The sequence below is a fragment of the Calonectris borealis genome, chromosome 23 (genome assembly GCF_964195595.1).
Source record: "Calonectris borealis chromosome 23, bCalBor7.hap1.2, whole genome shotgun sequence".
Lineage (NCBI taxonomy): Eukaryota > Metazoa > Chordata > Aves > Procellariiformes > Procellariidae > Calonectris > Calonectris borealis.
Window position 1 is genome coordinate 7,825,925 of NC_134334.1, and position 26,411 is coordinate 7,852,335.

The window sequence follows — 26,411 nt, forward strand, 5'->3', positions numbered from 1 at the left end:
TGCGCCCTGCCTGAAACGGCTTTACGGTAGGTCCTACAATAAACAAGGCTTCGTCGCAAGGGCAGGAGGGTGATGCCTTCCTCTGCCTCAGTTTCCCCATCGTGGGGGACCGTGGGACTCCGTGGCCCGTGGAACCGTGGGTGGCTTCCCAGAAGGTGGCGTTCTCAGCCCAAAAATCCGCACCCGCGAAAGGTTCGGGGGGCCACCAAGGGCGCCCCGACGCCGCCCCGACGCCACGGGGATGGGCACAGCTCCTGCAGACCCCCAAATCCCTCCGGCACCCCCCCCCGCCCCCGGCCCTTTGCTCCCCCCCCCGCCCCCAGCGCTTTCCCAGCCCAGCAGAGAGGTTTGTAGCTCCATGCGTGAGATGAGTGCGTTAGTGCTCAGCCCGCCAGCGTGGCACAGGGTTCCGGGGTGATGGCACCGTGTCCCCCCCATCCTTGTCACCTCACATGCAACGCTGCTGTGGGTGCCTGCCGGTGATGAAAAGCTAATTAAAAAGTTCATTAGCCCGGCACACAAAGATCCGCAATCTGGGGAACTCCTTGCTGCAAGGCCATGTGCACAAACCCAGCCAGGCTCGAACCCCAAAACCTTTTGAGGGGCTGTTAAACACACAGGGGGGGCAAGATTGCACCCCGAGGAGCAAGCTTGCACGCTTGAACACTTGCATGCTTGCACGCTTATAAGCTTGCACAATTGCATGCTTGCACGCTTGCAAAATTGCAGGCTTGCACAATTGGGTGCGTGCACATTTGCACGATCGTGTGCTTGTACGCTTGCATACAGTCGCAGGCTTGCAAGCTTGCACACGATTGTGCGCTTGCATGCATGCACAGTCGCCCGTGCGCATGCTTGTAAAATTGCACGTGTGCCCCCTTGCGCAACTGCGTGCTCGGCTGTTTGCAAAACCGCTTGCTCGCACACGTGCGTGCACGCACAGTCGCATCCTTGATTGTTTGCACGACCGTGTGCTGGCACAACCGCGTGCTTGCAGAATTGGGTGCTTGCAACCTTGGGTGCTTGCACGCTTGCAAACTGCACGCTTGCAAACTGCATGCTTGCACAATCGCATGCTTGCAGGATTGCACGCTTGCACGCTCCCAGGAGAAACGCCGCATCCCTTTGCCGGCGAGTGAGCTGCGGTGATTTATTGGGGGGAGGGGGGGATGCTTTCAGCAGTTGGGGAGGACATGGGGACCCCCAAAACGGGGTTTGGGGCCCCCCGAAAGAGTTAAAGGAGGCGAGCGAGGAAGCCCGTCCCTCCCGTCGGCCCCATTGGTTTTCCCATCCCAGGTACATCCTTTGCTCGTCACCCTTCGTCACCCTCCGTAGGCCACAGCGGCGTAACGAGCTGCGCCGGGGCTCAGGCGGGCGCTCGCCCCAACGGGGGCCGAGGCCGGCGGGAGCAGGGTGGCAGCCATGGTGAGTGGGGAACCCACCCGACACCCCAAATTCGGAGGTGGTCGGGTCTGGGTCACTTGGCCAAACCGGGGCGCAGGGCGATGCTGTCTCCCATGGGATGCCGGTTGCACCCCCATGGGATCCCCCATTGCACCCCCAAGGGACCCCCATGCACCCCCAAGGGACCCCCCCTTGCACCTCCATGGGACCCCCATTGCACCCCCAAGGGACCCCCCCTTGCACCTCCATGGGACCCCCATTGTGCCCCCAAGGGATCCCCATGCACCCCCAAGGGATCCCCCTGCACCCCCCAAGGGATCCCCCTTGCACCCCTTAGCACCCCTGGGTGCCCCCCTGCCACCCCACATCGACTCCCCCGGCCGGGTTTGCTTTGTGGCCAGCAGGTCCCCAGGGTGAGCAGGGACCCCAAAATGGGTGCCCCCCCCCAATCCCCCTCCCCAGCACCCAGCCCTTGACCCAAACCCCTGGAGATTTGCACTGGGCTTCCCCCTGCAAGCAGAGGGGTGCAGGGGTCCCCCCCCACCCAGCAGCACCCACTTTTGGGGGGGCTGTTTGCAAACAACCCCAAATAGGGTTCCCCCCCCCTTTTTATTTTTTTGTAAACTTTAACCCTTTTTGGCTCCTTTTTTAGCTTTTTTTTTAACTTTATCTGCAGCCGGGGCTCCCTGCAAAACTGGGTGCCCACCCAAACCCCCTTCCCAGCACCCCTAATTAACGCCAGGGCCCCTAATTAAAACCAAGCATTGTTAATTATCCCCTGAGCATCCTAATTAAAAGGCTGAGCCCCGCTGGGTGCTGACTTCAGGCTGTGGAGGTGCAGGGGGCACCCATGGGTGCTGGGGCGGGGGGGGGGGGGGACCCTTGGCCGGGTGCCGCTCGGCCAGGTGGAGGTTTGGGGGTGATTTGGGGGGGGGGGGGGCGTGGGATGAAACTGGGGGGACGGATGGGTTGGAGGGAGGCGAGGGAAACGCCATCGCCCACGATAGCGGCGGTGGTTGCTCCGAAATGGCGCCCGGGCGGGAATTGAAAGCAGCCGGCGGTGGCTCGGGGTGCCCCGATACCGGGGTGAGGGGCTCCCCAGGAGGGTGATGGGTGAGCGGGGTGGTGGGTGCCCACCCGGGACCTTCCTTAGGGTGCGCGGGCTCGAAGCACGTGGGGTTTATTGGGTTTTTTTTAAGGCGAAGGGGCGATTTGGGGGAAAATCAGGCAATTTAAGGCCCTGCTAAGACTTTTATAAGTTATAAAGGGGGTGAGAAATCCCTTGGCTGGGGGGGGGGGTTAAAGTGTGGGTGCCCCACCTGCACCCTTGGGTGTCCCCCACCCTGTTGGAGCTGGGGAAATGTGTTTTTATTGTGATTTAAGCAAACAACAGAGCTGCGGGAGGGGGGGGAGAAACAAAAACCACCCCGTTTTGACCCAAAAAAAGGGGTGTTCCCGCTTCGCAAGCTGGGGAGCAGCAAGGGGTGGGGAGCACCCATGGGTGCTACTTTCCTCTGATGCCCGCAGTGGGGGGGGGTCGGGGGGGGAAGGGTGCTAAAAATACCTGCTGGACCCAATTTTCCCTAAATTAAGGATGCTGGGGGTTGATCCTGGGGCCCCCCGGGGGTGTTTGGGGGGGGGAGCGCGAGGGTGTCCAAGCTCAGCTTGGATTCTCTGATGTCTAATATGGGGTTGAGCCAGCACGTCCCTAACAAAAGGAAAAAAAGTGGGGTGGTTTTTTTTTTTCCCTTTTTTTCCCTTTTTCCTGCTGTTTTCAGGCTGGGGCAGGCAGGCGGGGGGCGGAGGGGGGGGTCGTCGAGAAAAACTCATTTCCTCAGGAAACGGAGTGAAAGCCTTGGCTGTAAGCTGGGACTCCAGGAATTTGGTGCTTCGGAGCCAGGGGGGCTTCATGGACCCCCCCCTCCACCGTGCGAGCGGGGATTTGTGCCCTGAGCTGCAAATTTCAGCCATCTGCAAAGTGCAAAAATAGGGGGGGGAAGTGAAAGGGGATGGCAAAAAAATATGATATGAAATCAGATTTCAGCAGCGATAAAATCTTGCAGTTAAAGGTTCCCCCCCCCCCCCCCCCCCCCGCGGTTTGCAGGCTCGAGGCAGGCACCCAGGGGTGATTTTTGGGGCTGGAAATGGAGCTTTTTGCACAACCGAGGAGGGAAACTGCCTTTTTCTTTTAACACTTTTTCCTCCCCAGGTGGGTTTTGTGGCTAATTAAACCCAGGCTGCGATTCGGGATCCGGGGAGAAGACGGGATTCGTTATTAATTGTGCATGGGGAGGTTTGGGAAGGCCGTTATCAGAGACTGGGCTGAGAACTGGCGCTTTCGTTGCACGCGTGTTCCCACCAGGGGAAACTGAGGCACAGCTGTGCTGGGTTTGGATCAACTTGGTGCCCCTTTGGGGACAATGGCAGCGGATTGGGGACATCTGGATGGGTGCAGACCCCTGCCCTGCGCTGCATCGGGGGCGAAGGGATGTGACCGGTGCCGCTCGGCCCATCGGTGCCGGGGGCCAGGGTGGGTTTTGGGGTGCTCACCCCTTCGGTGGCGGGTGGTGGGTTGTTTTCCCCGGCGGGAGACAATCCGGCTGGGTGGCAGGGCCGTGCCAGGGGGGAAGGAAACGGCGGCGGCAGCGGCACGATAAGGGCCGGCTGCCAACCTGCGAGTTTTCCCCTTGTTTTTTCTGCTGGGGGGACGAGATAAGAACCGGGCACCAGCATGCAATAACACCCGGGAGGGAGCCTGTCGGCAGCCTAAATTCAAGGTGCTGTCGCCTTTGGGTGCTCGGAGGGACCCCACGGGGTGTTTCGGGGTGTGCAGGGTTCACAGACAGGGTGTGGAGCACGAGCAAGCCGGTAGTTTCGGGGTGAAAAGCCATTTTCTCCGCTACCAACCTCTCTTAGGTCCCTGGCACACCGGGGGTCCCTGGCATGGGGTGAGGGGTCCCCTTTCCCCGTTTTGGGGCCGGGAGCCGGCGGAGGAGGAACCGGCTTTATTCCAGGCTGAAGGGGCGGTTGCACAACCCGGCCCCGGGGGAAAGCGAGGCGGGTTCGGGCTTCGCTCAGCTTTTGGCTCCGGCCCTCGTTGCTTTCCATAACCTTCCTCCGGCGTTTGTTTAGCGCTTTACTACCCCGGAGCCATTCGGGATTTAGCTCCCTGGAGGAGGAGGCGGCTTTAGAGGGTGCGTATTCCTTCCTCGCCCTCCTTCCTCCTCCTCCTCATCGACCCGGAGCCGCTGAGCACCTCCATTTGCCGATCTCCCCGTGCAGATGTCGACCTACAAGCGGGCGACGTTGGACGATGAAGACCCCCTGGATTCCATCGGCGAAGGTGATGGGTACCCCAACGGCTTCCAGGTAGGGCTTCATGGGTGTTTTAGGGGAAAAAAAGGGTATTTTCGGTCCTGGCAAGCAGCGGAAGGGCGTTGCAGGAGGGTTTTCCACCTGGGATCAGCCTTTCCATGGGGCAAAGTCCAGCGTGGGCAGAGCCATGTTGGCTCCCGCTGCCCTTTGCTCCTCTCCCGGCACCCGGAGCCAGCGACGGGAGAGTCTGTGGGGCCAGATCCTGGCTCGGCTCTTTGCAATGCCCCAGCACCCAGTTTTTCCACCGACCGAATCTCTTCCCGGCGTGGCCAGGGTGAGCAATTATCGCAGCGGTGGGAGCTTTGTCCCCGCACAAAAGGGGATTAGGTTAATTCCTCCCCGAGCAGCAGGAAAGCGGCTTAAAAAGGACCAAGGGTGGCAAGAAAAAAAAAAAAAAAAAAAAAAACAAACCCCATGGCTGCCAGCGTCCGGCCTCACCCAGAAAGATTTGGGGCCGGAGCGATGCTCTTGGTGCTGGCTCCCCTCCCAGCCCCATCGGTCTCTTCTCAGAATGGTGTTTTCCACCCCAAAAATCAGGGCTCCGCTGTGTTTTTGCTTTCCCCGCTAAGGCCATCTCCGCTCGCCGTCGCATCGGGATGTTTCCTGGGGATGTTTTTCGGCCGAGCGGGAGTATCCTGTTACGGCACTTCCCGCCGCCGCCGTGGTCCCCACCCTGTCCCAGCGCCGGCGGTGGGGACGGAGACCACCCGGGGGGTTATAGCTGTGCTCAAGGAGGGGTTCGGGGTGGCACAGGGGAGCAGGTGAGCCTGCCGAAACGCTCGTCCCGCTCCCTTTCCTGCCATTGTGCCGCCCTTCCTGGCCGTTTTCTGGAAGGCAGCTGCCGCCTTTCCCAGCCTGGATCGCACCGGATCCGTCACCGGGGACCAAATTCATGCCCGTGGGCTGTAGGAAGCAAAATGGGAGATGCATGGGTGGGTTTTTCTGCCGGTGGGGAAACGTCGCTGCTTTTCCCTCAGGTGAACTTCCGCGGCTCGAGGAGCAGCCCGGGGTGCTGGGCTGAGCGGACGCGCGCCGAGAAGCAGCTCGTGGTGCTGGTGGGGGTGCTGGCGGCCGTGCTGGCGGCATGTCTGCTGGGTCTCATCTTCCAGTACAGAGCCCGTAAGTCCTCGAACCGCGCAGGGATCCTACTCCCTTGACCGGGGTGGGTTGCTGGGGGGGTTCCCTGGGACGGGATGGTCGGGTGCAGGATGGGATGCTCACCCGCATCCCTCGCGGGATTCTTAGGTACCAGGCAGGATGCTCAGGTGTGCGGTGGGATGCTTGGGCACTGGGTGGGATACTTGCCTGCATCCTTCACCCTAGGGCGGGATGCTCGGGCACTGGGAGGATGCTTGGGCATAGGATGAGATGCTTGCCTGCATCCCTCGCCCTGGGACAGGATGATCGGGCACCGGGCAGGATGCTCAGGCATGGGACGGGATGCTCGCCCACATCGTTTGCCCTGGAGTGGGATGCTCAGGTACAGGGCGGGATGCTCGGGCACCAGATGGGATATTTGCCCACATTCCTGGGATGGGATGCTCGGGTACGAGGCAGGATGCTCCCCGGTGCGGCTCATCGCTCCGCAGCGGAGGAGCTGAACCCATCACACCCACCCCCAGGGCCACCCGCCGTGTGCCTGTCGGAAGCCTGCATCTCCGTCACCAGCTCCATCCTCAGCTCGCTGGACCAAGCGGTGAATCCCTGCGAGGACTTTTTCGGTTACGCTTGCGGGGGTTGGATCAAGGCCAACCCCCTCCCCGATGGCCACTCGCGCTGGGGCACCTTCAACAACCTCTGGGAGCACAACCAGGCCATCATGAAGCATCTGCTGGGTGAGTACGGGGGAGCGGTGGGACCCCCGCGGCGCCGAGGAGCCCCGTTAGGTCCGAGGGATGCTGAAAACGTACTCGCGGGGATGTAAGGTCGGACTTAAACCCCAGCGTCAAACCAATCCGTGACGCACGCGCTGCGAGGACATTGGGAAGCAGATCCTGTTTGTGTTTTCTCTCCTGGATGACCCTGGGATTTTTGACCATGCTGTTGCAGCTCTTTGGTGCCGAGTAGGGGAAGGGTCCCGGCCTCGGCTCCGCAAACCCCATCGCGGCGTTCCCAAGAACTCTGAAATTCAGGATTTGCACCCCAGACTGCATCCAGAGACCATAGCACCCCAATATCACTGCAAGGATATGGGTTTTTCCTCCTGCTATAGCTTCCAACCTTTGTAAGCAACCTTTTTGGGGGGCTGGCTGCCAATCTGGCCTTTTTTGGGGGCCAAAACTCCCCCAGCGGAGGGAGGATCCCGGGCTCAGCCTCTGCGTGCGAACACCGAAGCCGGGCAGCTTATCCAAGCAACCGGCGGGGACGGTTTGTTCAAGCTTTGAGCAAACAACTGGCTCCTTATCAGCACTTTCCACTGCACTGGGGCCGATTATCTGAAAAGAGAAGGTTTGGGAAGAGTGTTGTCTTTCGGGAGAAGGGGGGTGGCGCGGGAATGGCTTCGTCCCCGGTTCTTCCCGCAGAAATCTGGCGCTGGTTTTACCGGGAGAAGGGACCGGGCCTCCAGCCAAGCGGTCGCACTCGGCATTTCCTTGAATTCCTTGGAGCCGAGGGACCTTTCGTTAATAAAACCACACAGCTGGGAAGCCAAAGGTGCAAGTTGTGTCATGAGGAAAATTAAAAAACCAAACCAAAAGCAAACAAACAAAAAAAAAAACAACAACAACAAAAAAAACCCAAAACCTCTGGGGAAGCAGAATTTTAGAGGGGGAAGAAAATAAAAGGATGGTTTTGGAGGCAGAGAAGAAAAATGGGTTTATTGTTTCTTCTTGCAGGAATAAATAATATAGGGCTGGGGAGCGCCAGCATGGGGGCAAGGGCAGCGCAGGGGGCTGGATGATGCTGGGAACATCAGAGCTGCTGGAAAAATGCTTTTTGTTTTTTCTTTCTTTATCTTTCTGCTCCAAAGACCTGGAGCAGTCGCTGCGGGTGGGAGAGGAGATGGGGGCAGGAGGCCAGGAAGGACTGGGGACTGTGGGGTGCTCTTGGGGGCATGGAGGGGACCAGCGGAACAATCCTCAGCGCCTTTTTGGAGCCTGGCTTTGCCCAAAACGGGGCTGAGTATTTCTCCGGTGGGAGGGTGGGGGCTCCGGTGTGCATCGGCAGCCCCTGTGGACCCCCTGCGAGCCCCCCCCGGGTACCTCCCGCAGAAAACACCACGGCCAACGTGTCGAGCGAGGCGGAGCGCAAGGCGCAGCGTTATTACCAAGCCTGCATGAATGAGAGCAAGATCGAGGAGCTGCGCGCTGCCCCGCTTGTGGAGCTCATCCAAAAGGTTCGTCCCCTTCCTTGCGGAAAAGCCGCCTTCCGCGGGCGGCTGCAAATGGGAGGAAAAAGCTCATTTATGGGCAGTCCCAGCACCTTCCAGACCCCATTCCCGGTGCTTCCCGGGGCAGAGCATCCCGCAGGGCAGGGGGGCAGAGAGAGGCAGGGATTTATAGGCAGGTCTTGCCTCTCCCGGCCTTTTTAGCCCCATTGCAAGATGTTTCCCCCCAGGAGGGGTACTGGGGGGATATTTAAGCAACACCAAGTGGTGGTTCCTTAACTTGAAAGCCGGTTGCTGTCTGTCCCCAGCTGGGCGGCTGGAACATCACGGGTCCCTGGGCAGGGGACAACTTCAACGCGACGCTGCGGGAGGTGACGGCACATTACCGCACCTCGCCCTTCTTCTCCGTCTATGTCAGCGCCGACTCCAAAAACTCCAACAGCAACATCATCCAGGTGGATCAGTCGGGGTTAGGCCTGCCGTCGCGGGATTACTACCTGAACAAGACGGAGAATGAGAAGGTAAGGTCGTCGGGGGAAATCTGGCTTTGCCAGGGAGGTGCCGTGGGTGGGTGGCACCCACCATGCTGATCCTCCCCATCCCACCACGTAGGTGCTCGCTGGGTACCTGAACTACATGGTGCAGCTGGGGATGTTCCTGGGAGGCACCGACGAGGAGTCGACACGGCAGCAGATGCAGCAGATCTTGGACTTCGAGACGGCGTTGGCCAACATCACCATCCCACAGGAGAAACACCGGGATGAGGAGGTCATCTACCATAAAATGACGGCTGGAGACCTGAAGGTATGGTTGGGGTTGGTGAGTCTCCCTGCTTTGCCGTGGTTTGGGAAGCGGGGTGGACGGGTGGAGGTGACGTAGCTCCTCTGAGGAAGCCCAACACCGCCCGAGAAGCTCTTGTGCAATAACTTGACCCGTGTCCTCCTTGGGGAAATCCCACCCTGACCTGCTCCTCCCAGCCTCTGGACCACCCCTGGGGCTGGCGACTGTCCCACCACGGCACTAACGCCCTCCCGGCGCTGCTGCCCGCGGTCCGGCTGCAGACGTCAGCCCGGTCACCTCCCCGTGTCCCCAGAGGGGCCCTAATGGGTTGTGTCGACATTTTTGACACCCGCCCCACTTTCTTTTCCTTTGCGGGAGGAAATTGTTTACTCCCCTCCGACCTTTGGAGGATGCTGCTGTTATGGGAACCAGTCTCTGCAAAATCAGCTGAATCCTTCAAACGGGGGCTGATGCAGCAGCTTCCAGCTCGGGAAACGACTGCCACCCTCACTCCGATGGTTTTTTGGGTTCAAGCAGTGGCATGGCTTTTGTAGGAGCTGGCGCCGGCCGTGGACTGGATGCCCTTCCTCGCCACGGTCTTCTACCCCGTGGAGCTCAACGAGTCGGAGCCCGTGGTGGTCTATGCCAAGGAGTACCTGGAGCAGGTCTCTGACCTCATCCTGGCCACGGATAAATGGTGAGAGCCCCCAGCCTGCGCAGAGGGGTGCCCAGGGTGGGCAGGCACGTCCCGCTGCCCGCTCACCGCCTCTCGCCGCAGTCTCCTCAACAATTACATGATCTGGAACCTGGTGCGGAAAACCAGCCCCTTCCTCGACCAGCGCTTCCAGGATGCCGAGGAAAAATTCATGGAAGTGATGTACGGGACGAAGAAGGTGAGGGGGGACCCCCCAACGACCCCAAATTGCCATTAAAATGGTGACAGCTTTTAAAGCAAAGTCCCCATCACCTTGCATCTAAAAAATAGATGTGGGGCAGGTTTTGGGGTCACAGCTCTGGCACCGGGGGACGGATGCGGACCTCATCTCCCGGCAGGGCAACGGGGTGGGGAGGTGGGGGGCTTTGGCCATGCCACTGCTGACGACCACCTCTTCTCCCATGCAGACCTGCCTCCCGCGCTGGAAATTTTGCATCAGCGACACGGACAACAACCTGGGCTTTGCCCTGGGGGCCATGTTCGTCAAGGCCACCTTTGCCGAGGACAGCAAGCAGGTGGTACGTCCCCAAGCGAGCAGCATGTGAGCCACCACGATGGTGGACGGTTGGGGCAGCCAGTGTTTCTCTGCTCACCTCTTGTCCACTGGGCAACTCCATTCGCTGGGGTTTTTCACCAGTCCGCATGCTGTCTTGGCATCCTGGCTTCTTCCTTCCCACCGGTGCAAAGGGTCTTTGAACTCTGCGGGGTGGGAAGCCAGCTCTCTGGATTGACGTTGCACCCCCTTGTTTTGTCTAGGCAGAGGAAATGATTGCGGAGATCAAAACAGCCTTCGAGGAAAGCTTGGAGACCCTGCAGTGGATGGACGAAGAGACGAGGAAATCGGCCAAAGAGAAGGTGAGGCGCTGACAGCAGTGCCAGGGAGGAGAGGGTGATGGTTGGAGGGTGGTGGAGCTGGGTGAGCCCGTCCTTCCATCCCTGGCACCAAAACCACTTTGGTCCTTGTCACCTCCCCCAGGCAGATGCCATCTACAACATGATCGGCTACCCCAAGTTCATCATGGATCCCAAGGAGCTGGATAAAGTCTTTAATGATGTGAGTTGGTCAGATATGTCCCCTGGGTCTTCTATTCCCCTCTCCACTAGCATGTGCAGGACCATCACCATGGCCTCGAGGCAGCCTTGAACCCCACGTTTCCTCCAGAAGGGTCTCACTGATGTCCTTGGCCCTTTTCTGGGACTTCCCAGGGAGCTGCAGGCCAGTCCTGGGGTGGCTGGGGCTCTCGGGATCCCTGCCCAGGAAGAGGAGGCGCCGGTTTCCGTAACGGTGATTCATTGCCCTCCCGAGACTCTGCAGATGTTGGAGAGGAGGAGAAACAAGAGCGGCTGTAACTCAGCTGGCTCTGGAGGCTCAAACATGACCATGGAGGGAGGAGCGGGGCCAAGCGATCACCACGCGCCACTTACGCCTCGCTCTTTTGCAGTATGAGGCCGTGTCCGACCTCTACTTCGAGAACGTCATGCAGTTTTATAACTTCTCGGCCAGGGTCACCGCTGACCAACTCCGGAAACCGCCGAACCGGGACCAGTAAGTCCTCTGCTCCGCTTCCCCGTTGCGCTCAGCGGGGAATGTCACAATATCTGGAGCGCTGGGATTTGGTGTCCACCAGACCACGCTGGGTTTGGGGAGTTAAATATGTGCTGACGGCTTTGCATTGTGATAAGCGGATGGTGTCGGAGCAAACATCAGCGATGGGTTTGTGCTGCCACGTTGGCCGTATCCGTGTCCCCGCAGGTGGAGCATGACGCCTCCGACAGTCAACGCGTACTACTCTCCCACCAAGAACGAGATTGTCTTCCCCGCTGGCATCCTCCAGGCCCCTTTTTACACTCGTGCATCTCCCAAGTAAGAGCCTAGGGAAAACGGGGAGGGCAGGATTCCCAAATTTCCTCCCATCCCAAAATTTGAGGCTACATTTCATGGCTGCGGGGAGCAGCAGCTGCTCTCTAAATCTCAGCATCACCCTCCTGCAGGTCGCTGAATTTTGGTGGGATTGGTGTGGTGGTGGGCCATGAGTTGACACATGCCTTCGATGACCAAGGTATGGCCAGGGACCAGGCAGGTGGGCGGCCGGTGGGGTGGTCGTTGAGGTGACGAAGGACCCGCTGTGTTTTTGGCAGGCCGGGAATATGACAAGGATGGCAACCTGCGTCCCTGGTGGAAGAACTCCTCAGTGGAGGCCTTCAAGCATCAGACAGCGTGCATGGTGGAGCAGTATGGCAACTACACCATCAATGGCGAGGCCGTCAACGGCAAACACACCCTCGGGGAGAACATCGCTGACAACGGGGGCCTCAAGGCCGCCTACCGGGTAGGGCCGCAGGGCTGGGGACATGCGACGGGTGGCACGGCATGGTGGGATCAGTGCTGTCCTCTGAGCCTGCTGTGGTCCCCGTCTCCAGGCATATCAAAACTGGCTGAAAAAGAATGGGGATGAGGAAACCCTCCCGACCCTTGGCCTCACCAACCACCAGCTCTTCTTTGTTGGCTTTGCCCAGGTAGGTCACTTGGTGGTGGGTAGTGAGGATGGACGCACAGGTTTTTGCGGGGTGGAGGCATGCCCAGATGGTGTTGGGAGGGTGTGATGGCAAAACTGAGGTCTCCAGAGACGCTACGTGGTGGATGGAGAATCAGATTGGGGTGGCGCTGGTTAAAAAGGAAGACAAAGCCGGAGCTCGAGCTGTGTTGGTGCCCGTCATGCAAGCGGGGAGGTCCCATTTGGCACTGAGTGGGGCCCTATGGTTGCAGACACGGGCACTTGCACCTCTTGCCCTCTGCTTGCAGGTGTGGTGTTCAGTTCGCACGCCGGAGAGCTCGCACGAGGGACTCATCACCGACCCCCACAGCCCTTCACGTTTCCGTGTCATCGGCACCGTCTCCAACTCCCGGGAGTTTGCGGAGCATTTCAGCTGCCCCCTTGGCTCCCCCATGAATCCCCCCAAGAAGTGCGAAGTCTGGTGATGGGCGAGCGCCTGAGGGAACCAGCTGCCGGTTGCTTCGTCCTCTGCCGACGGCTGAATTTCCCCGGTCCTTTTGAGAGGCTCAAACCACTTCTCCATGCAATGAACTGCCCAGCTCTCAGCCGGAGCGGCGCTCCGCGTCCCCGGTATCGTCCGAGGTTCGATCCACTGTGAAAACTCCTCATCCCCTCGCTCGTTTGTAAAATGACTTCGGTTTGGGGGTCTTTTCTTTCCCACCATGACCGGGCCACATGTCGAGGCACGTGCGTCCGTGGGCACTACCCCGTATTTACACACGCAGCGCTCCAGCCTGACCCACTGCCCCGGCAAAAGCTTCTTCGGAGGCGATAAAGGGAAAGCTGTGGCGCCGGCAGATTTGGCTGCATGTCTAAATACACCCGACGTACCTTCCTCTCTCCAAAGATGCGCACATGAGGATGGAAAATATTTTAAGATATATTTTTTTGGGGGGGAAATATATATATATTTTTCATGCATTGTGGAATACACTGGAAAATTTCAGGGAAAATGCATTTAAAAGCCTTTTTTTTTAGTCAAAGATTAGTATATTTATTAACTTTTTTTTTTACTCAGTGCAGCTGTAGGTGCAGCACCCTGTGGTGACAGTCCCTCGGCTGGGGAAGCTGGATTGGGCTGCCCGGGCTGCAGATGCAACTAGCCGGCCCCGGATCCTAGGTTTCTCTGGGAGGGACCGTCCTCGGAGAATGCTGATGGGGAAATTGGGGACAGCAGGCCTGGGGACAGGGCTGGAGGATGCTGCAGGTCGCAGAAAGGCTCTGCCGGGATGCTGCGACTCCTGGGATTAGCTTTAATTTCGGAGTGCAAAGGGAAAAGTTGACGTGCCAAAGATGTAACCAAGGTGGTGACGGTATGGATGAAGCACCCGGTACTCCCTCCTGTCCCCTCTGAAGCGAGGTCAGCTGTGATTTCCCAGCCCAAAAGCTTCCCCAGACAAGCGGAGGTCGTTCCTGCTGCTGCTTCGCTTGCTGCCGTGTCCAGCCTCTACACCCGGGAAACTGCAAGCCCCAAAATCACGGCATAGCCCCAAACCTCCACGCCTCTGCGGCTGGTTTGGCACCGGTGTGAGATCTGGCCGGGATGGGGGCAAGGGGCTTTCTTAAAGTTTTTGGTTTTTTTTTTAATATTCCTTCTGCGGTTTTGAGAGGAAACCACTGACGGTAGCTCAGGTGCTGCGTGTTGTCTCGTGGGGCACCTTCTTGCTCTAGACAGAAAGCGAAGACGTAGAGGGATTTTTAATATTTATATGTAAAAGGAGGGATGGAGGGGGGGATTTTTTTGTAACTATTTTTTCACCCTACACGTGGGGCTTATCGTAATTGAAATAAATACTTTTTACTGGGTCTAGAGCTGCTCGTGACTTGTTTGTTTCTGATAGCAGGAGAGCCTTGCATCCCTTTATCTGCATTTTTCTCCCCGTCCACACCGATGAGACCATCCTGTGCTGACAAAACTGAGCCGAGGAGGCTTTTCCCAGCCTGCGCTTGGCGTCTGCCCACCTCTCTCGGAGGCTAAAGCCAGGCTTTTGTGCCCAAAAACCTCTCTCTCGCTGCGGGTGGTTGTTTGCTTTCCACCTCTATGGCACGGCCCCACACATCTCCCCAGCAGGGAGGTCTTTCCCGGATGCTTTTCCTTCCTCCCGGGTGAGTTTTTGGCCAGCCGGGCTGCGCTTGGATCCAGCAGCACGGGCCCCGCACAGGTTGCTCTCAAAACGATCTTATTTATAGCTCCGCGATGCCGGCTGGATGCTGCCAGCTCAGTAACGCAGGCCAACGTTCGCTCCCGAGCGGATGCTCTGTGGCTTCACCAGGCTTGCCCAAGAAATGCAAGGCAGGACCTGGACCGCAGGCTCCTCGCTGAGCCTCACCCCAGCACCTGGGAGGGCTGATGGCCATCAAACAAGCAATGTGCTGGGTGCTTGTTGGCTATTTAGCCCTGGCTCGTTATCAGGGGCTGGATTTGGGCTGCAGCCCGCCGGTTTTGCACCATTGGTAGTGAGCTCTTGGAAATACAGGGTGTTTTCGCTGCCGAGATGGACAGGACCGTGCCAGCGGCGTGCAGGGGATGCGAGTGTTGCGTAAATAAGATGGTAAAATTTCCCTCTTGCTGTTTTTACTGTGTTTTCTCTCCCAGATTGAATCAAAACGCTTTCTGCTCACGCAGCTCGGTGCAAGGCCCTGGGTTTCCTGCAGAGCTGGGAGACTGGCCGTGGCCGTTGCTTTCCCCGGGATCTGGCTAGAAATGGTGGTGCAAACCCGCAGAGGGCGGTGGAGCCGAGAAAATCGCTGCCTGTACTCTCAGCTCCTGGGCTGGCAGGAGTTAGCGACGCTACCGGCGTGGTATTTTGGCCTGGTTCTGGCCCTGTGTGTTGAAAATGCAGTGAAATGCCCGTGTTCCCGGGGAAAGAGAGGAGCGGCGTGGGTGTGAGGCAAAGGGGAATTAAGCTGGGAGAGCGAGGCTGGGGTGAAAGGGTGTTTTCCCAGCTGCAGGAAGCAGGGAGGGGAGCGCAGCCCCTCGCACGGAGAGGTAGGATGGTGTTAGGGGTGGTTTAGCCATCTGAAAGGGAAATATTTTGGCTCTCTGGGGTTTGCTTGCAGTGAGGGACCAGGCAGGTGGTGTCTCGGCCACCGCGGAGGGGGACAGCCCCAGCGCAGGAAGGATTTCAAGGGCGAGCATCAACTTGCATCGTGGCAGGGGGAACGCCACGGTCAAGGCTCCCGGTGCTGGGCTTGGAGCCGGCGGTGGATGTTTGCCTGTCTGGGAAGCGGCCGGGTGTAGGCAGAGCAGGCAGGAGGTGACTCATCCCGCTCGCGTGCCAACGCCTGGCGTGGGCTTGCCTGATCCTGGGTGGTATTTGCTTTATTTTGTGCTCAGCCGTGCCCCGGAGGGCAGAGGCGTTTGCTGAGGGCTAAGCCTGGGCAGGAGGAGGAACGGGGAAAGCTTCAAGCAGGGCTGGGGTTTTTTTTAATGTTTTTTTGTTGTTTTTTTTTTTTTGTTGTTGCCTGGAGGGTGTTGGAAGGGGATCAGTGGGATGAAAAGCAGGAGAAGCCCAAAGAGGGAGGCCATGCCGTGCTGGGTGAAAGCGGGCGCCTGGAGCGTGCTGGAGCCTCCAAAATGAGCTGGAAATGGCGGTTGTTCACAGGTTTGGTGGGGCCGAGCCAGCCTTCCAGGTGCGAGAGGCTGAACCCAGCCATCTGAACTGCTCTCTCCTTCCTAGTTTTTCCCCTCCAAGCAGGATCTAAGCCCTTTTCTAGTGATACCCCAATCCTTTACTCTCTTTTATCCTTTAATCTCTTTTTCTTAAGTTCACCAACAGCTCTGGCGTTCCTGCTACACTCTTCACCACGTGGTTGTGAGCGTCTCTGCTGTGCCAGGTACGTGAGAGACTGGTGGGACTGGAAAAAGGGTTGGTGATGCTCTGAAACAAAAGCTCAGCGCTGTAAACTCACGCTGCCCGCGGTGACACATCGCTTCCCAGGTGCTAATAAAGCTAGCAGGAAAAAAAGGAGGAAAAATGAAATGGAGAGGAACCAGAGGCAGTAGGAAGGGCATGAATCCAGCTGGCACTTGCTCAGGCTCGCCAAATCTGCAGGTTTCATCGGCCAAATTGTCCTATGTGGGGTACTATGGAAGAGAGACCTGTCTGCTTTTTCCTCTTAGGAAAAGAAAAAAAATGGTAAAAAGATGGCTGGGGGGAGGCATAGATTCTGGAGGAGCTTTAAGGCAGAGCCAGGAGCCTGGCTCCTTCGCACGGCTAGCACGCTTCGGGAGCTTCAGCAGACAATATGGTGAAAATGCTGGGTTTTTTTCCTTTCTAAACGGTAAAAAGAAGTGATATGTCTAAAGATACTCGAGCTAGGAGGCTCTTTCACAGCTGTGTTTACAGGCAGCTATTTCTGTAGAACAGAGGGAGCCATAGATGTCAATTTGCTTTTGGTACAAATTTCCTTCTGCATGAAGGGGTGTACCAGGAGAAGTGCCACGCTTGGGAGGCGGTCGATGGAACGGCGCCGGGCACCAACCCCCCCAGACCACACAGCTTTACTTGCACCCGCAAAATTATTGCAGCAAAGTCTTTACGAGCTGTGTAGGGGGATCCGTCTTCCCAGCAGGCTGCAGGCAGAAGAAATGTGCTGTGAGTGCAGCAGCTCTCCAGGATGTCTGGAGATCTATCAGTCCTTGGGCAAACCCCCTAGCATGATAAAAGTTCCTCCTTTGTTCTCCCGTTTTTGGGGAGTGGGGGGGTACTTGGGCTTTCTTTGAGGTCATTCTCATTTCTCTCTTCAGTCTTCAGTTTTCCTGGTGGGGAATCGGCAGTCGATCTGGCAGGCGGTAGGCTGCAGAGGAAAACTGGCTCAGAAAAAAAATACCCAGAGCCCCTTCTTGTAGCTAAATATTTGTTCCTGGCTGCAGATGGAAATAGTCCCCATCCAGGACTTCTTTACAGGCTGGCAAGCTTGGTTGGGCTTTTTTCCTCCAAAAATCTCATCGTTTTCCACTTCACCCCATTTCCCACAAGCAGTTTGAGGTAGATGAGAGCTCACCTCATCCCAGGCATTTCCCTTACCCCAGTGCAGAACGAAAAGCACAGAAAGGGAAACTAAATAGCATGCTAGTCATCTTCCCTCTGCCACCAGCTCCACTAATAACTTCTGGCACTACGCAGTGGGCTTGTTTGGTGTGGCTGTACCCTGTAGATAGCACCTTAGTAAGTAAGAAACTATTCCAGTTGCACAGCTACTTTTACTGCAGGCCAGCACGGCGGCTTAAGCAGCGGGGCAGCTCGTAGGAGCTTTTCTTCTGAGATCATACCTCTGAGGACGGCGAGTCTTGGGGTACGCTATGGTCCCCATGTGTCAGCATGGGCGCGTGTCGTGTCCTAAACCTGACCTGCACAAACCAAACTGTTTAATAATTTAATAAGAATCTGACTCAAAAGGGGAAACGTGCTCAAGACCCTTCTACTATTTTTTGGCCATGGGGTGCTGTGCTGAGTTTTGCTCTAGTGAATGACACAGAGTCCAGATTCTCCCCCCTCAGATTTGTACTCCAAAACTCAACATTACTTTTCTGCTTACAAATCGGGCTGTTGTGGAGACAGGGATAGATGTGACTCATTGGGTAGGTTTTCTTCAGTGCACAAGACCCCTGTCTATCTTCTATCAGCTTTCACTTGCAGCATCAGTTACTCACCAAGTGCCTGAATATACCACCAAGAGAGCTGTTTACTTTAATAAAAAGTTTTTCACTTTTAAGAGTTTATTTGTGAGTGCCTTAAAGTATTATCTCGCAGCTACCCTGAGGATGCAGCAGACAGGATGCAAATAAACTATGGAAAACTTTCCTAAAGCAGCTCATGTACCCCAGGCTGGGTGATACGGGGTGGCAATACCTGCCGGCGCAGCGAAGGCGCTCGGAGCGTTTCCCTGGGACGTGCAGCGCGGCAGGAACGGCAGTAGGTGCCAGCGGGCTGGAATGAGCCCTCGGGAGCCAGCGGCGGGACAGGACAAGTCAGGACAATCCAGCGGCTGCTTGAATCTGCTCTGAGGACCTTTTTATCTACCCAAGACAGCACAAACCGCCTTCGCCTGTGCCAAGCTCAGCCCGGTGATGGTCGCAAGGAGGGTGCTGCAGCCTGGCTGTGAAATGCTGAAGACGGCGGTGGCGTAGGAACCCTTTGGGGGGCAAGGGGTGTGAGGAACGTGCCTTGTCCCCAGGGCAGGCCTAGAGGGCCCTCCTCACACCAGTCCCCGTTGCCAGAGGTGGGCTCCCTCAGGGGCCGCTGGGCCTTCCCTCAGCCGCCATGTCACCCTCAGGGCTGCCAACCCTCACATTGTCTCATGATGGGCTGCGGGGCTCCCCCTGCCAGCCGCCCCAGGAGCCTGGGATGTGGCTGGGGGCCATAGGGTCGGCAACAGGGCTGGGGGTGAGTTTTTGGACAGGGAGAAAGCCTCCGTGCCCTAGGGCCCGCGGTTGGGTGGGTGCTGCGGGGGCCCGGCGCCCCCTCATAGCCGACGGCCGCTTCCTCAGCGCCGAGCGTTGCCGAAGTCTCTCCGGGCCAAGCCGAAAGCGCCCGAAGCTGCGGCCTCGCCGCTCCCGAGAGGCTCCGAAGAGCCCCGAGCGCCTCCCGCCTGGGCGGGAATCCCTCCTCCGAGCCTGTCCGAAGCTTCCCGAAGTCCCTCACGCCCTCGGTCTCCGGAAAGAGCCGACGTTTTCCGAGCGCGGGGGTCACAGGAGGTGCCGGGCTGAGCGCGGAGGGAGGAGGGGGAACACGGGGAGGAGGACGCGTGCGCCCGCGAAGGTCTCCGGAAGAAGCCGAGGTTTCCCGAACGGCGCTCGCCGGCGAGCGGCTCCGGAAAGAGCCGAAGGTTGCCGAGCGCCGGTGGGCCGAGCGGCTCCGGAGCGGCCCGAAGGCGCCCGAGCGTCCGTCCTGCCGGACTGCTGGAGGCGGCCGCAGCGCCATGTTTGATGCTCCGCTACTTCAGTGAGGAAAATCCGCCGGCATCGCCCGAGAGCCGCCACCGCGAAGGGCTCCGCTGCCCCCGGGGAGGGGGACCGAGACCCCCCGCCGCCGGCGGCTCATGAGCAGCGCGGCCTGAGCCGCCTCCCCCCCTCCCCTCCCCGCCGGCCCCTCTCCCGTCCCCTCCCCGCGCCGAGCCCTCCGGGAGGCGCGTTGTCACGGAGACCGGCGCCGGTGCCGGCCCGCCGCGCTGCCCCGGCCGCCGCACCGGCCCCCGGCCCGCTCCCCGGCTCCCCCCCGGCCCCGGCCCCGCTCCCCGCCGGGGGGTGGTGGCTCCGCTTGGCGATGAGTTTACCGCAGAAGGCGGCTTTGAAACCCGGCGCGGCGGCGGCGGCGGGGACCGGCCCCGGGAGCGGGGCGGCGGCGGCAGCGGCGGCGGCGGGGCCGCCTCCCCCCCCGGCTCCCCCTCACCCGGCGGCGGCGCCGGCGCCTCACCCCAACATCAGGGCCTTGCCGCCCCAGCCGCCCCAGCAGTATCCTTTGCCCCTGGGGGGGGTGGGGGGGCGACACCCCCTTCCCCACAGCGAGCGGGGCCCGGGGGGGGGTGAGGGGCCGCGGGGGCCCCCTCAGTCCCGGGAGGGGGGTGAGGGGAGGGGGCGCCCAGCGGTGGGGGTGGCGGTTGGGGGCTCCCCGCTCCTTTTTGTGTGTGTGTTTGTGTGCGTGTGTGTGTGTGTGTGCGCCCCCCCCCCCCGTGCAAAGGAGGGGCTGCACCTGCTGGGGTGGTGTGGGGAAAGGGGGTGTCTCATCCCCCCTTCCCCCCGCTAATGGCTTGGTTTGGGGGTTCATCCCCTTCCCCCGGGGAAGGCAGAGGGTCCCCCACTCCCCTTCCCCCCCCAGAGCAGCAGTGACCCCCAAGGGTAAACTTTTAATTATAAATCGCTCCTCAGTTTTGCCTCCGGTCCTGCCCAGGTAAGTGCTTTGGTTTTGTTGTTTTTCTAGGCGAATTTAAACCCAGGTTTTTCCAGCCGGGGCCGATTTTCATGTGATTTATTTATTTTATTTTTTATTTTTTTTTCTTACTTGGCTGGTGGAAATAAATCTCAGGTGGAATGTCGCGCCGAGCAGCTTTCTCTGCGAGGCCACGCGTGATGGGGAGGAGAAGGCTCCCACTCAAAAATCCCACCGCCAAAACGGCCACCGCTACAAAGAGAGGCCGGTGGTTGCTGCGAATGTTTTTTAAAGGTCTTCAGTTCTCTGCTGCGACTAGGCCCCAAGTCAGGAGGTAAATACTGCAGGGATCAGCAGGAAAGTGGGGTGGCCAGCCTGCTTGCCTGGATGAGGTTTTGTTTCCAGCCTCGGACAGCGTCCCCTGGCAAAGTGGCTTTTCTCTCCCCCCCACTGAAGTTTTAGGGGGGATTGTGAAGTGGAAAACATACTTAGTGAAATATCATTACCGTGTTATCCGGGAATGGTGTGGCATGCTGTGCAGGGGACAGTCAGGAGTGTGTTTTGCTATTTATCGGTGGCAGTGACTTACATTTTAACGTGGAAGTGTTTTTTTTGCTGAGGGCAGTTTCAGTTGTGTGATGATGCCTGTGCTCTTCAAGAAATGTGTTCCCTGTGTATAAGCATTTTATTGCTCTCACTTTCATTTTTGAGGTGGGAAAACCGAGCCCTTTTATAATCAGTTTAGGTCCATTGTTTTCTTGAGCTTCCGGCAAGAATCATTCTTGCCATGACCACAAATACGTTGCTTAAATCATGAGACTGTTGACGTTACAGATTTGTTTGGGTCAAGTGAAAAACCTCTGAAGATTTCAGAGTGTGCTGCGGAGGGACATACTCTCCTTTGGGTGTTTTTGGCTAGCTTGTGCTCTTCTGTAATGCCAGCGTGTGCTTTATTTAGGGTAAAAAGTGCGAAGGTGCTGTCATGACAAAGTCAGTGGGGTGGTGGTATGTAAAACTGTTGCTCAGGAGAAATTTTGCTCAGTTTTGAGTGATGTGCCAAGTGTTACAGTGGGAACGCCGGCCAGTGTGCATGTACGGAGTCCGTGCTCAGCTCATCTTTCCAGCAAGGTGCTGGTTTGTCTGGAAAGGGTCTTTTTTTAACGGGGAATATGAAGCTTGGGTGTCTTGACAGTTGAAGGGCTGAAGTTTGCCTAGGTCTGGGATCAGGAGCGTGCTGGGCTTTCCAAACCACTTTATTTTCAATTAGTCATTAAAAGCACCGTGGAGGAACTTGAATACTTCTCCAGCATCGTTGAGGGCGAGATTGGTGGTGGTTTGCAAGAGTGGCTGTGCCGTCGTAGCTAAGACGGGAGGACACCCTTGCTTTTGGTGAGTGCTGTCACAAAACAACTTGGACGTGCGAGGGATGAAGCTTGGCCTTACCTCTGAGCACAGCCTAAAAATAAAAAGCCTTGAAAGGAATGGGCGAGACCCTAAAGGAGCCAGAGGTGGTATGGCAGCATGTCCCATTGCGGCGACCCAACTGGACGCCCAGAGCAAGAGGTATGGAGCAACGGAGAAGCATTAGGTAGATATGACAAGTTGACGCTATAAAGATGAGCAAGTTAAAATGATGTAGTCTTAATTTTTATTTATAGCCATGCCTGTTTTGAAAACATATTGTGTTTGACCGATACCACTCCTTAACTAATAATCTGTCTTTGTAGTATATGCAAACGCTGTGTTTGTGATACCTTTTCAGTGAACTGTATTCAGGTGTCCCGGCTGGTTTTTCCCTCCGCTGAAACTTGTGTGTGCTTCCAGGTAGTAAACAAAAGCTGTTACCTTTTCTAAGCGCTGCTGCAAAAGGGAGGCTTGGGGAGCATAGTTCATCTGTGATTTACTGAAGTGCAGAGGGTCATCTGAGTTCAGCCTTTATTTTTAGCTCTGTTTGGTTTCTTTTTTTTTTTTTTTTTTTTTTTTCCCCCTGTTTTGATACAACTATTGAGACAGCATTACCCTACAGATAGTTACAGGTTTCTTCTGGGAACTCTGAGTGAGCAGAGCACTGCAAGGTCTCCTCGTGGCAGTGCAAGGGTTTATTTGTTGATGTGAAGGATTATTATATGTTAATAGGTATATTGAGGCTCTGACTTGGGCTTTTTAAACTAGAACAGTTTCTGCGTGGTGAACTTTGTGTCTTTGGAAATACGTGTGGTTTTAGTACTTAATACATCATGAAATTAAACCGTTATCTGTATAATTGAAAAAAAGAAGAATTAGGTGAGAGAGAATTGTACAGGAAAAAGAGCATGTGCATTTGTAGAAAGGCATTAGTGAGGGAAACGAAAAATACGGCGGGGGGAGAAGGGTTTTTTAAAAAAAACCTATTTCTTGAAGGAAAGCGAAGCTGGACGTGAAGAACAGAAATGTTTTGATGGGAGTTTCATCTGTTACGTGCTGAATAGGAAGTTAGTGGAGCTGACAAGACAGACAAGACAGAGCTTTGAGAAATTAACACAGTGGCTTCAAGAAGTTAAATTTTCTGTGTAAAAGTAAGTTGGGATAATTTTGTGGCTCTGGTAGTGGTGAGTATTCAATCAAACCTGATTTCAGGCAGAAATTGTGCTCCAAAGTTGTCAGTTTGGACAAATCCTCCAGTTGGATTCTGACCCTTATTTGGGAGGGATGGACAAGGGAGGGTGTAACTGCGTAACTGTGAAATGACACACAGAGGGATATTATCAAAAATAAATCCTGATCTGCTCACCTTTGCTTGGCTTTCAGACTGCCTCTGAGGAAGAAGTTCCAGGTGCAGTCGGTTGTTCTGTAGTGAGACTTCTTCCATAAAAATGTAAAATAATGAAGGTATGCTACGGGCTGCAAGCTTACCGTAGACCTTTGTGCTTTTAACTCAATGGTACTTCTGACACGTGTTAAACTACACCCTGTTTCTTTACTCTCCCTGACGGTCCCACTTAAGAGTGAAGTATTTTTTGTGTGTGTTATAATAAGCTGCTCTTTTAAAAGTCCCAATGCTGTGAATAAATTTTGTGGATCAATATAATTAGGTCACCGGTTTCTTCACAGCCCCAGCCCAGGCATGGGCAAACATGGTCCTGTAAAGGCCAAACAGATTGATTTATGTTGAACTCGTTGCACGTCTGCTGGCTCTTCAGGGTTAATTTAACGCTGTACCTTGGAGCCAAATTAGAGCCATCTTGGGCTCTGGGCTGGTGTCAGTAGGTTTTTGTTTTCTTTTCCAAACTTCCTTGCATTTGGAGGGAGTTCAGCTTCCTGGTTGTTGATGGTCTCTGTGCAGGCACCAGTAAACTTGACCTTAATATATCACCGTCGTCGTTTCAGTGTCACCCGTTCTCTGGACATGGGTATTTTTCAGGTTATTGCAGTGGGGCGATCGTGGCAGGTTCAGGATGGGTTTTAACAGACGGTCATTTAAAATCTTTCTTTTCTTCCTCCACTTTAATGCCATTTCTGAGAAGCGGAGAGGAAGGGTCAGCTTTTGGGGGGATTTTTGTGTGAAGTACATCATTGCTGTGTGTGGAAACGTGGGTTTTGCTAATGTTGCCTCAGTAATTGAGCATCTGCTTTAGTTTTTCTGAGTTACTTTAGCTAACTGCTGTAGTCCCTTTCAGAAAGCAGTGTGCTGGTTCCTGCTCTGTTGGGTGGCATCTTCTGGATGAGAGCAGCTTCCCAAAAGCCCAGGAGAACAGCAAGAAATACAGGATCGCTTTCAGGAATGTGAGAGACGGTGTGTGAAGTCGGGGTGAGGTTCTGGCAGCACTTACCTGGTGTTCGGATGCGGGCCAGGTTGTGCTGTTGGAGTAGGCCTGCGTTGGTAAATTAAGACCGTTGAGGAGGATTTGGGTGCGTGGGGTTTTCTGTCTTCTCTTAGTGAGCAAAGAGTTGAGCTGGAGGGGAAAGTGCCCAAGAATTTCTCCGAGGAGAGCATCTTCAGCGTGCACTGAAGGATCAGGGTCTCCGGGTTGCTGTGATACGCTCTGGGAGTTTGGAGCCAACGCCGTCTTCCCTCGCTGCTTACTTCCATTACGAGTGTGATGCAGCGTGTCTCTGTGCTCTCTGGGTTTATCCGTTGATGACTTTGAAGATGAGGACCCAGGGATTAGGAAGCTGCTTGGGCACAAAAGTCAGCTTGAAGAGCGTGATCGTGGCTTTTGTGTAAAGCACTGTGCCTCCCTGTGCCTCGGGTGGATCAGCTCCGGCTTCTGGGCGGCTTTGACGTTGAACTGGAGCTAAAACGAGAGCACAGTTGGAAGTCCTCCTCCGGATGCCAGTGGCAGCCGCTTGCGAGGAAGGGTGTTCGGAGCGTTACGGTCATGAAAGGGAAGGAGTGGCGAGAGGTGGGAAGGAGGGGAGGAATTGGGCTGAGATCAGAGGTGTTCCTTGCTCTCTTTTTTTGAGTTCAAGAGTTAATTTTCTGAAATCGCAGCCGGATGAAGGGAAAGAAGGGGCAGCGGTGTTGCCTGAGAAGCATTTCCGTGTTAGAAGTGTCTGAAGCTGTGGAGATCGTACATCTTGGGAGGGTATGCGGCAGGAGAGAAGCTTCTGAAAATGCGGAGACTTTCCCTGCCGCTCCATGGTCGTGGCTCTTCTGCAGGGGAGGAACAGGCACGGGTTTGTGAGCATATTGCCAAAAAATTAAGTGCTTTTAGACCTCTCTGCTATCTCCCCTGTTGACGTTCCCCAGCCTTGGCACATCTTAGTGTTCTTTCAAGCAGAAATAGCTTTAATTTATTTAATGACAAAAGCTAATCATGTTATAGTGCAGATATGTCACTTTCCCAGCTTTGTAAGATTTTTGTGGTGAAATGTCTTGGAGAAAACTGTTCTTCCAAAAATGTGATTTCAGAAAGCTTATTTTCTTCTCATATCTGAGGACACGATTGTGTATGTTCTCTGGCAGAAGTCTGCGGGAGAAGGTTACTTTAGCCATTTAAATATATATGTATTTAATGTGCAGTACTGATTTTGGAACACAGTTTGTGTTTTTGTCTATGGTAAGAAGTTGATGAGAGAGTAATAGGAGACTTAGAACAAATAACTTCCCTTTTAGATGTTGGGACGTAGAAGGATTTTCATCTGTGTGTATGGGTTTTGTCCATCATCTTAGGGCTGAAAGGCTTTTTCATGTCGTTAGCTAATGTTGGGATGTGTGGAGCTGGTGCCTTTGCTCCGTTTTTGTTTCGTAGTAAGAGTTAGCAGTGAAGATCTCTCTTTAGAAGTCATAGGTAACCTATATTTTCTTTTGCTCCCTAATCCAGCAATTTCAGGGCTAGTCAACTGTCAAGTTTAGTTGTGTTTAAATCCGCTAATATGATTAGAGTTGCTGGAATTTTTACTCTGGGGAATTATAGATGGGTAGTATCACTGTTTTACAGGCATTTCTTTAGTGGGAAGCTTTATCTGTGACTTGAATGTGTCTGCTAGCAATTGCAAAGGATTTTCTGGAATGAATGGGAAAGAGAAAGCTGGTGTTTGTTACAGGGCGTGAAGATGTGGGTGGAGGAGTTGTGTGCCCCATGGTCTGAAGGAACCAGGAGAACTAATTTTTCTTCTTTTTTAAGGGAACATAGTTGATGTGACTTCTCACAGTGCTGTGTTTTACACTTGGTGGTAATTCCAGGAACTTCTCCTATGTACAGCTTTCCTTTCCAAACTTTGGACTTCGTTTTGCCTCCCAAATAGGAAATGGTGATGTGGAACAGCTGGAAGAAGAAAATAGAATGGGTTCTTAAAAAAGAAAAGGATCAAAGGGAGGAGAGCAAAATAAGCTTTTAGGCTAGTGAAATTTTCTAGTACATGTTATTCTTATGTTTTATTATATACGTTTGGAAGATGTCCCAGAATGCGCTCTCTCTTTTCGTAGTAGGTGATGGCACGCTGTTGCTGATGGGACTTGAGTCAAATTGCTGCTGGGCATGTAACTAGGTTAATGGGACAGCATTTTCTTTCTTTCCTGAAAGGAAAATTACACGCTCCCTATTCTGATTGTACCTTAAGAATTGTTTTTACTTTTGTTTGCTGTGTAGTCGTCTGAGGTGGAGAGAAAAGGACAAATTTCCCCACACCGCGATTGTATCAGATTTAAATCAATTCTGCTACCTAAAATAATACGTTTCTGCTGTTGGTTGTAACACTTTTGCGTATCCTTTGTCTGGATGAGACTTAAAATATTTCTAGACCTTTAAATATGCCTGAAGAAAATCAAAGTGGTTTCTAAAATGTGCACCTTGAAAGAAAAACATACCCAATCCTTGACCGATACCAGAAGCGTTCTCCAAAACCATCGGTGAAGTGTTGAAATGGGTTAGGTCGAGATGCTCAGAGCAGCTGCTCCTTTCCAA

At 55.4% G+C, this 26,411-nt stretch overlaps 2 protein-coding genes across 23 annotated transcripts in view; both read left to right on the forward strand.

Moving 5' to 3' along the window:
• Positions 1 to 1,331: 1,331 nt before the first annotated feature.
• On the forward strand, positions 1,332 to 13,966 carry ECE1 (endothelin converting enzyme 1). 7 transcript variants are annotated; one of them, XM_075171983.1, is made up of 19 exons: positions 1,332 to 1,425; positions 4,537 to 4,598; positions 4,687 to 4,773; positions 5,757 to 5,898; positions 6,402 to 6,614; positions 7,989 to 8,113; positions 8,413 to 8,625; positions 8,717 to 8,908; positions 9,439 to 9,581; positions 9,663 to 9,777; positions 10,007 to 10,117; positions 10,356 to 10,454; positions 10,576 to 10,653; positions 11,042 to 11,145; positions 11,353 to 11,463; positions 11,592 to 11,659; positions 11,739 to 11,929; positions 12,021 to 12,116; positions 12,403 to 13,966. In XM_075171983.1, exons 3-19 carry the CDS (start codon positions 4,687 to 4,689, stop codon positions 12,577 to 12,579), a joined length of 2,265 nt encoding a protein of 754 aa, XP_075028084.1. In that variant the 5' UTR covers positions 1,332 to 1,425; positions 4,537 to 4,598; the 3' UTR covers positions 12,580 to 13,966. The 7 variants fall into 7 exon arrangements, with proteins under 7 accessions (XP_075028084.1, XP_075028081.1, XP_075028085.1 ...); XM_075171984.1 differs by lacking the exon at positions 1,332 to 1,425 and adding an exon at positions 3,541 to 3,613; XM_075171982.1 differs by lacking the exon at positions 1,332 to 1,425 and adding an exon at positions 4,145 to 4,181.
• A 5,449-nt stretch (positions 13,967 to 19,415) lies between these two features.
• The window catches only part of EIF4G3 (eukaryotic translation initiation factor 4 gamma 3), a 148,797-nt gene continuing 141,801 nt past the window's right edge, over positions 19,416 to 26,411 (forward strand). For 10 of the 16 annotated variants that reach the window (XR_012676960.1, XR_012676962.1, XR_012676959.1 and 7 more), the window contains exon 1: positions 20,182 to 20,359. Coding sequence is in view for 11 of the 16 variants with exons in the window: in XM_075171937.1 (XP_075028038.1) it covers positions 20,187 to 20,359 (173 nt within the window). In the remaining 5 variants the exon portion in view is untranslated. The other 6 variants (XM_075171933.1, XM_075171940.1, XM_075171932.1 and 3 more) reach the window with 5 other exon arrangements.

Coding starts and splice junctions, on each gene's coding strand:
- ECE1 (XM_075171980.1), top strand. Junction 9,582..9,662: donor ATCCTGGCCACGGATAAATG/GTGAGAGCCCCC, acceptor CTCTCGCCGCAG/TCTCCTCAACAATTACATGA. Junction 9,778..10,006: donor TGATGTACGGGACGAAGAAG/GTGAGGGGGGAC, acceptor TCTCCCATGCAG/ACCTGCCTCCCGCGCTGGAA.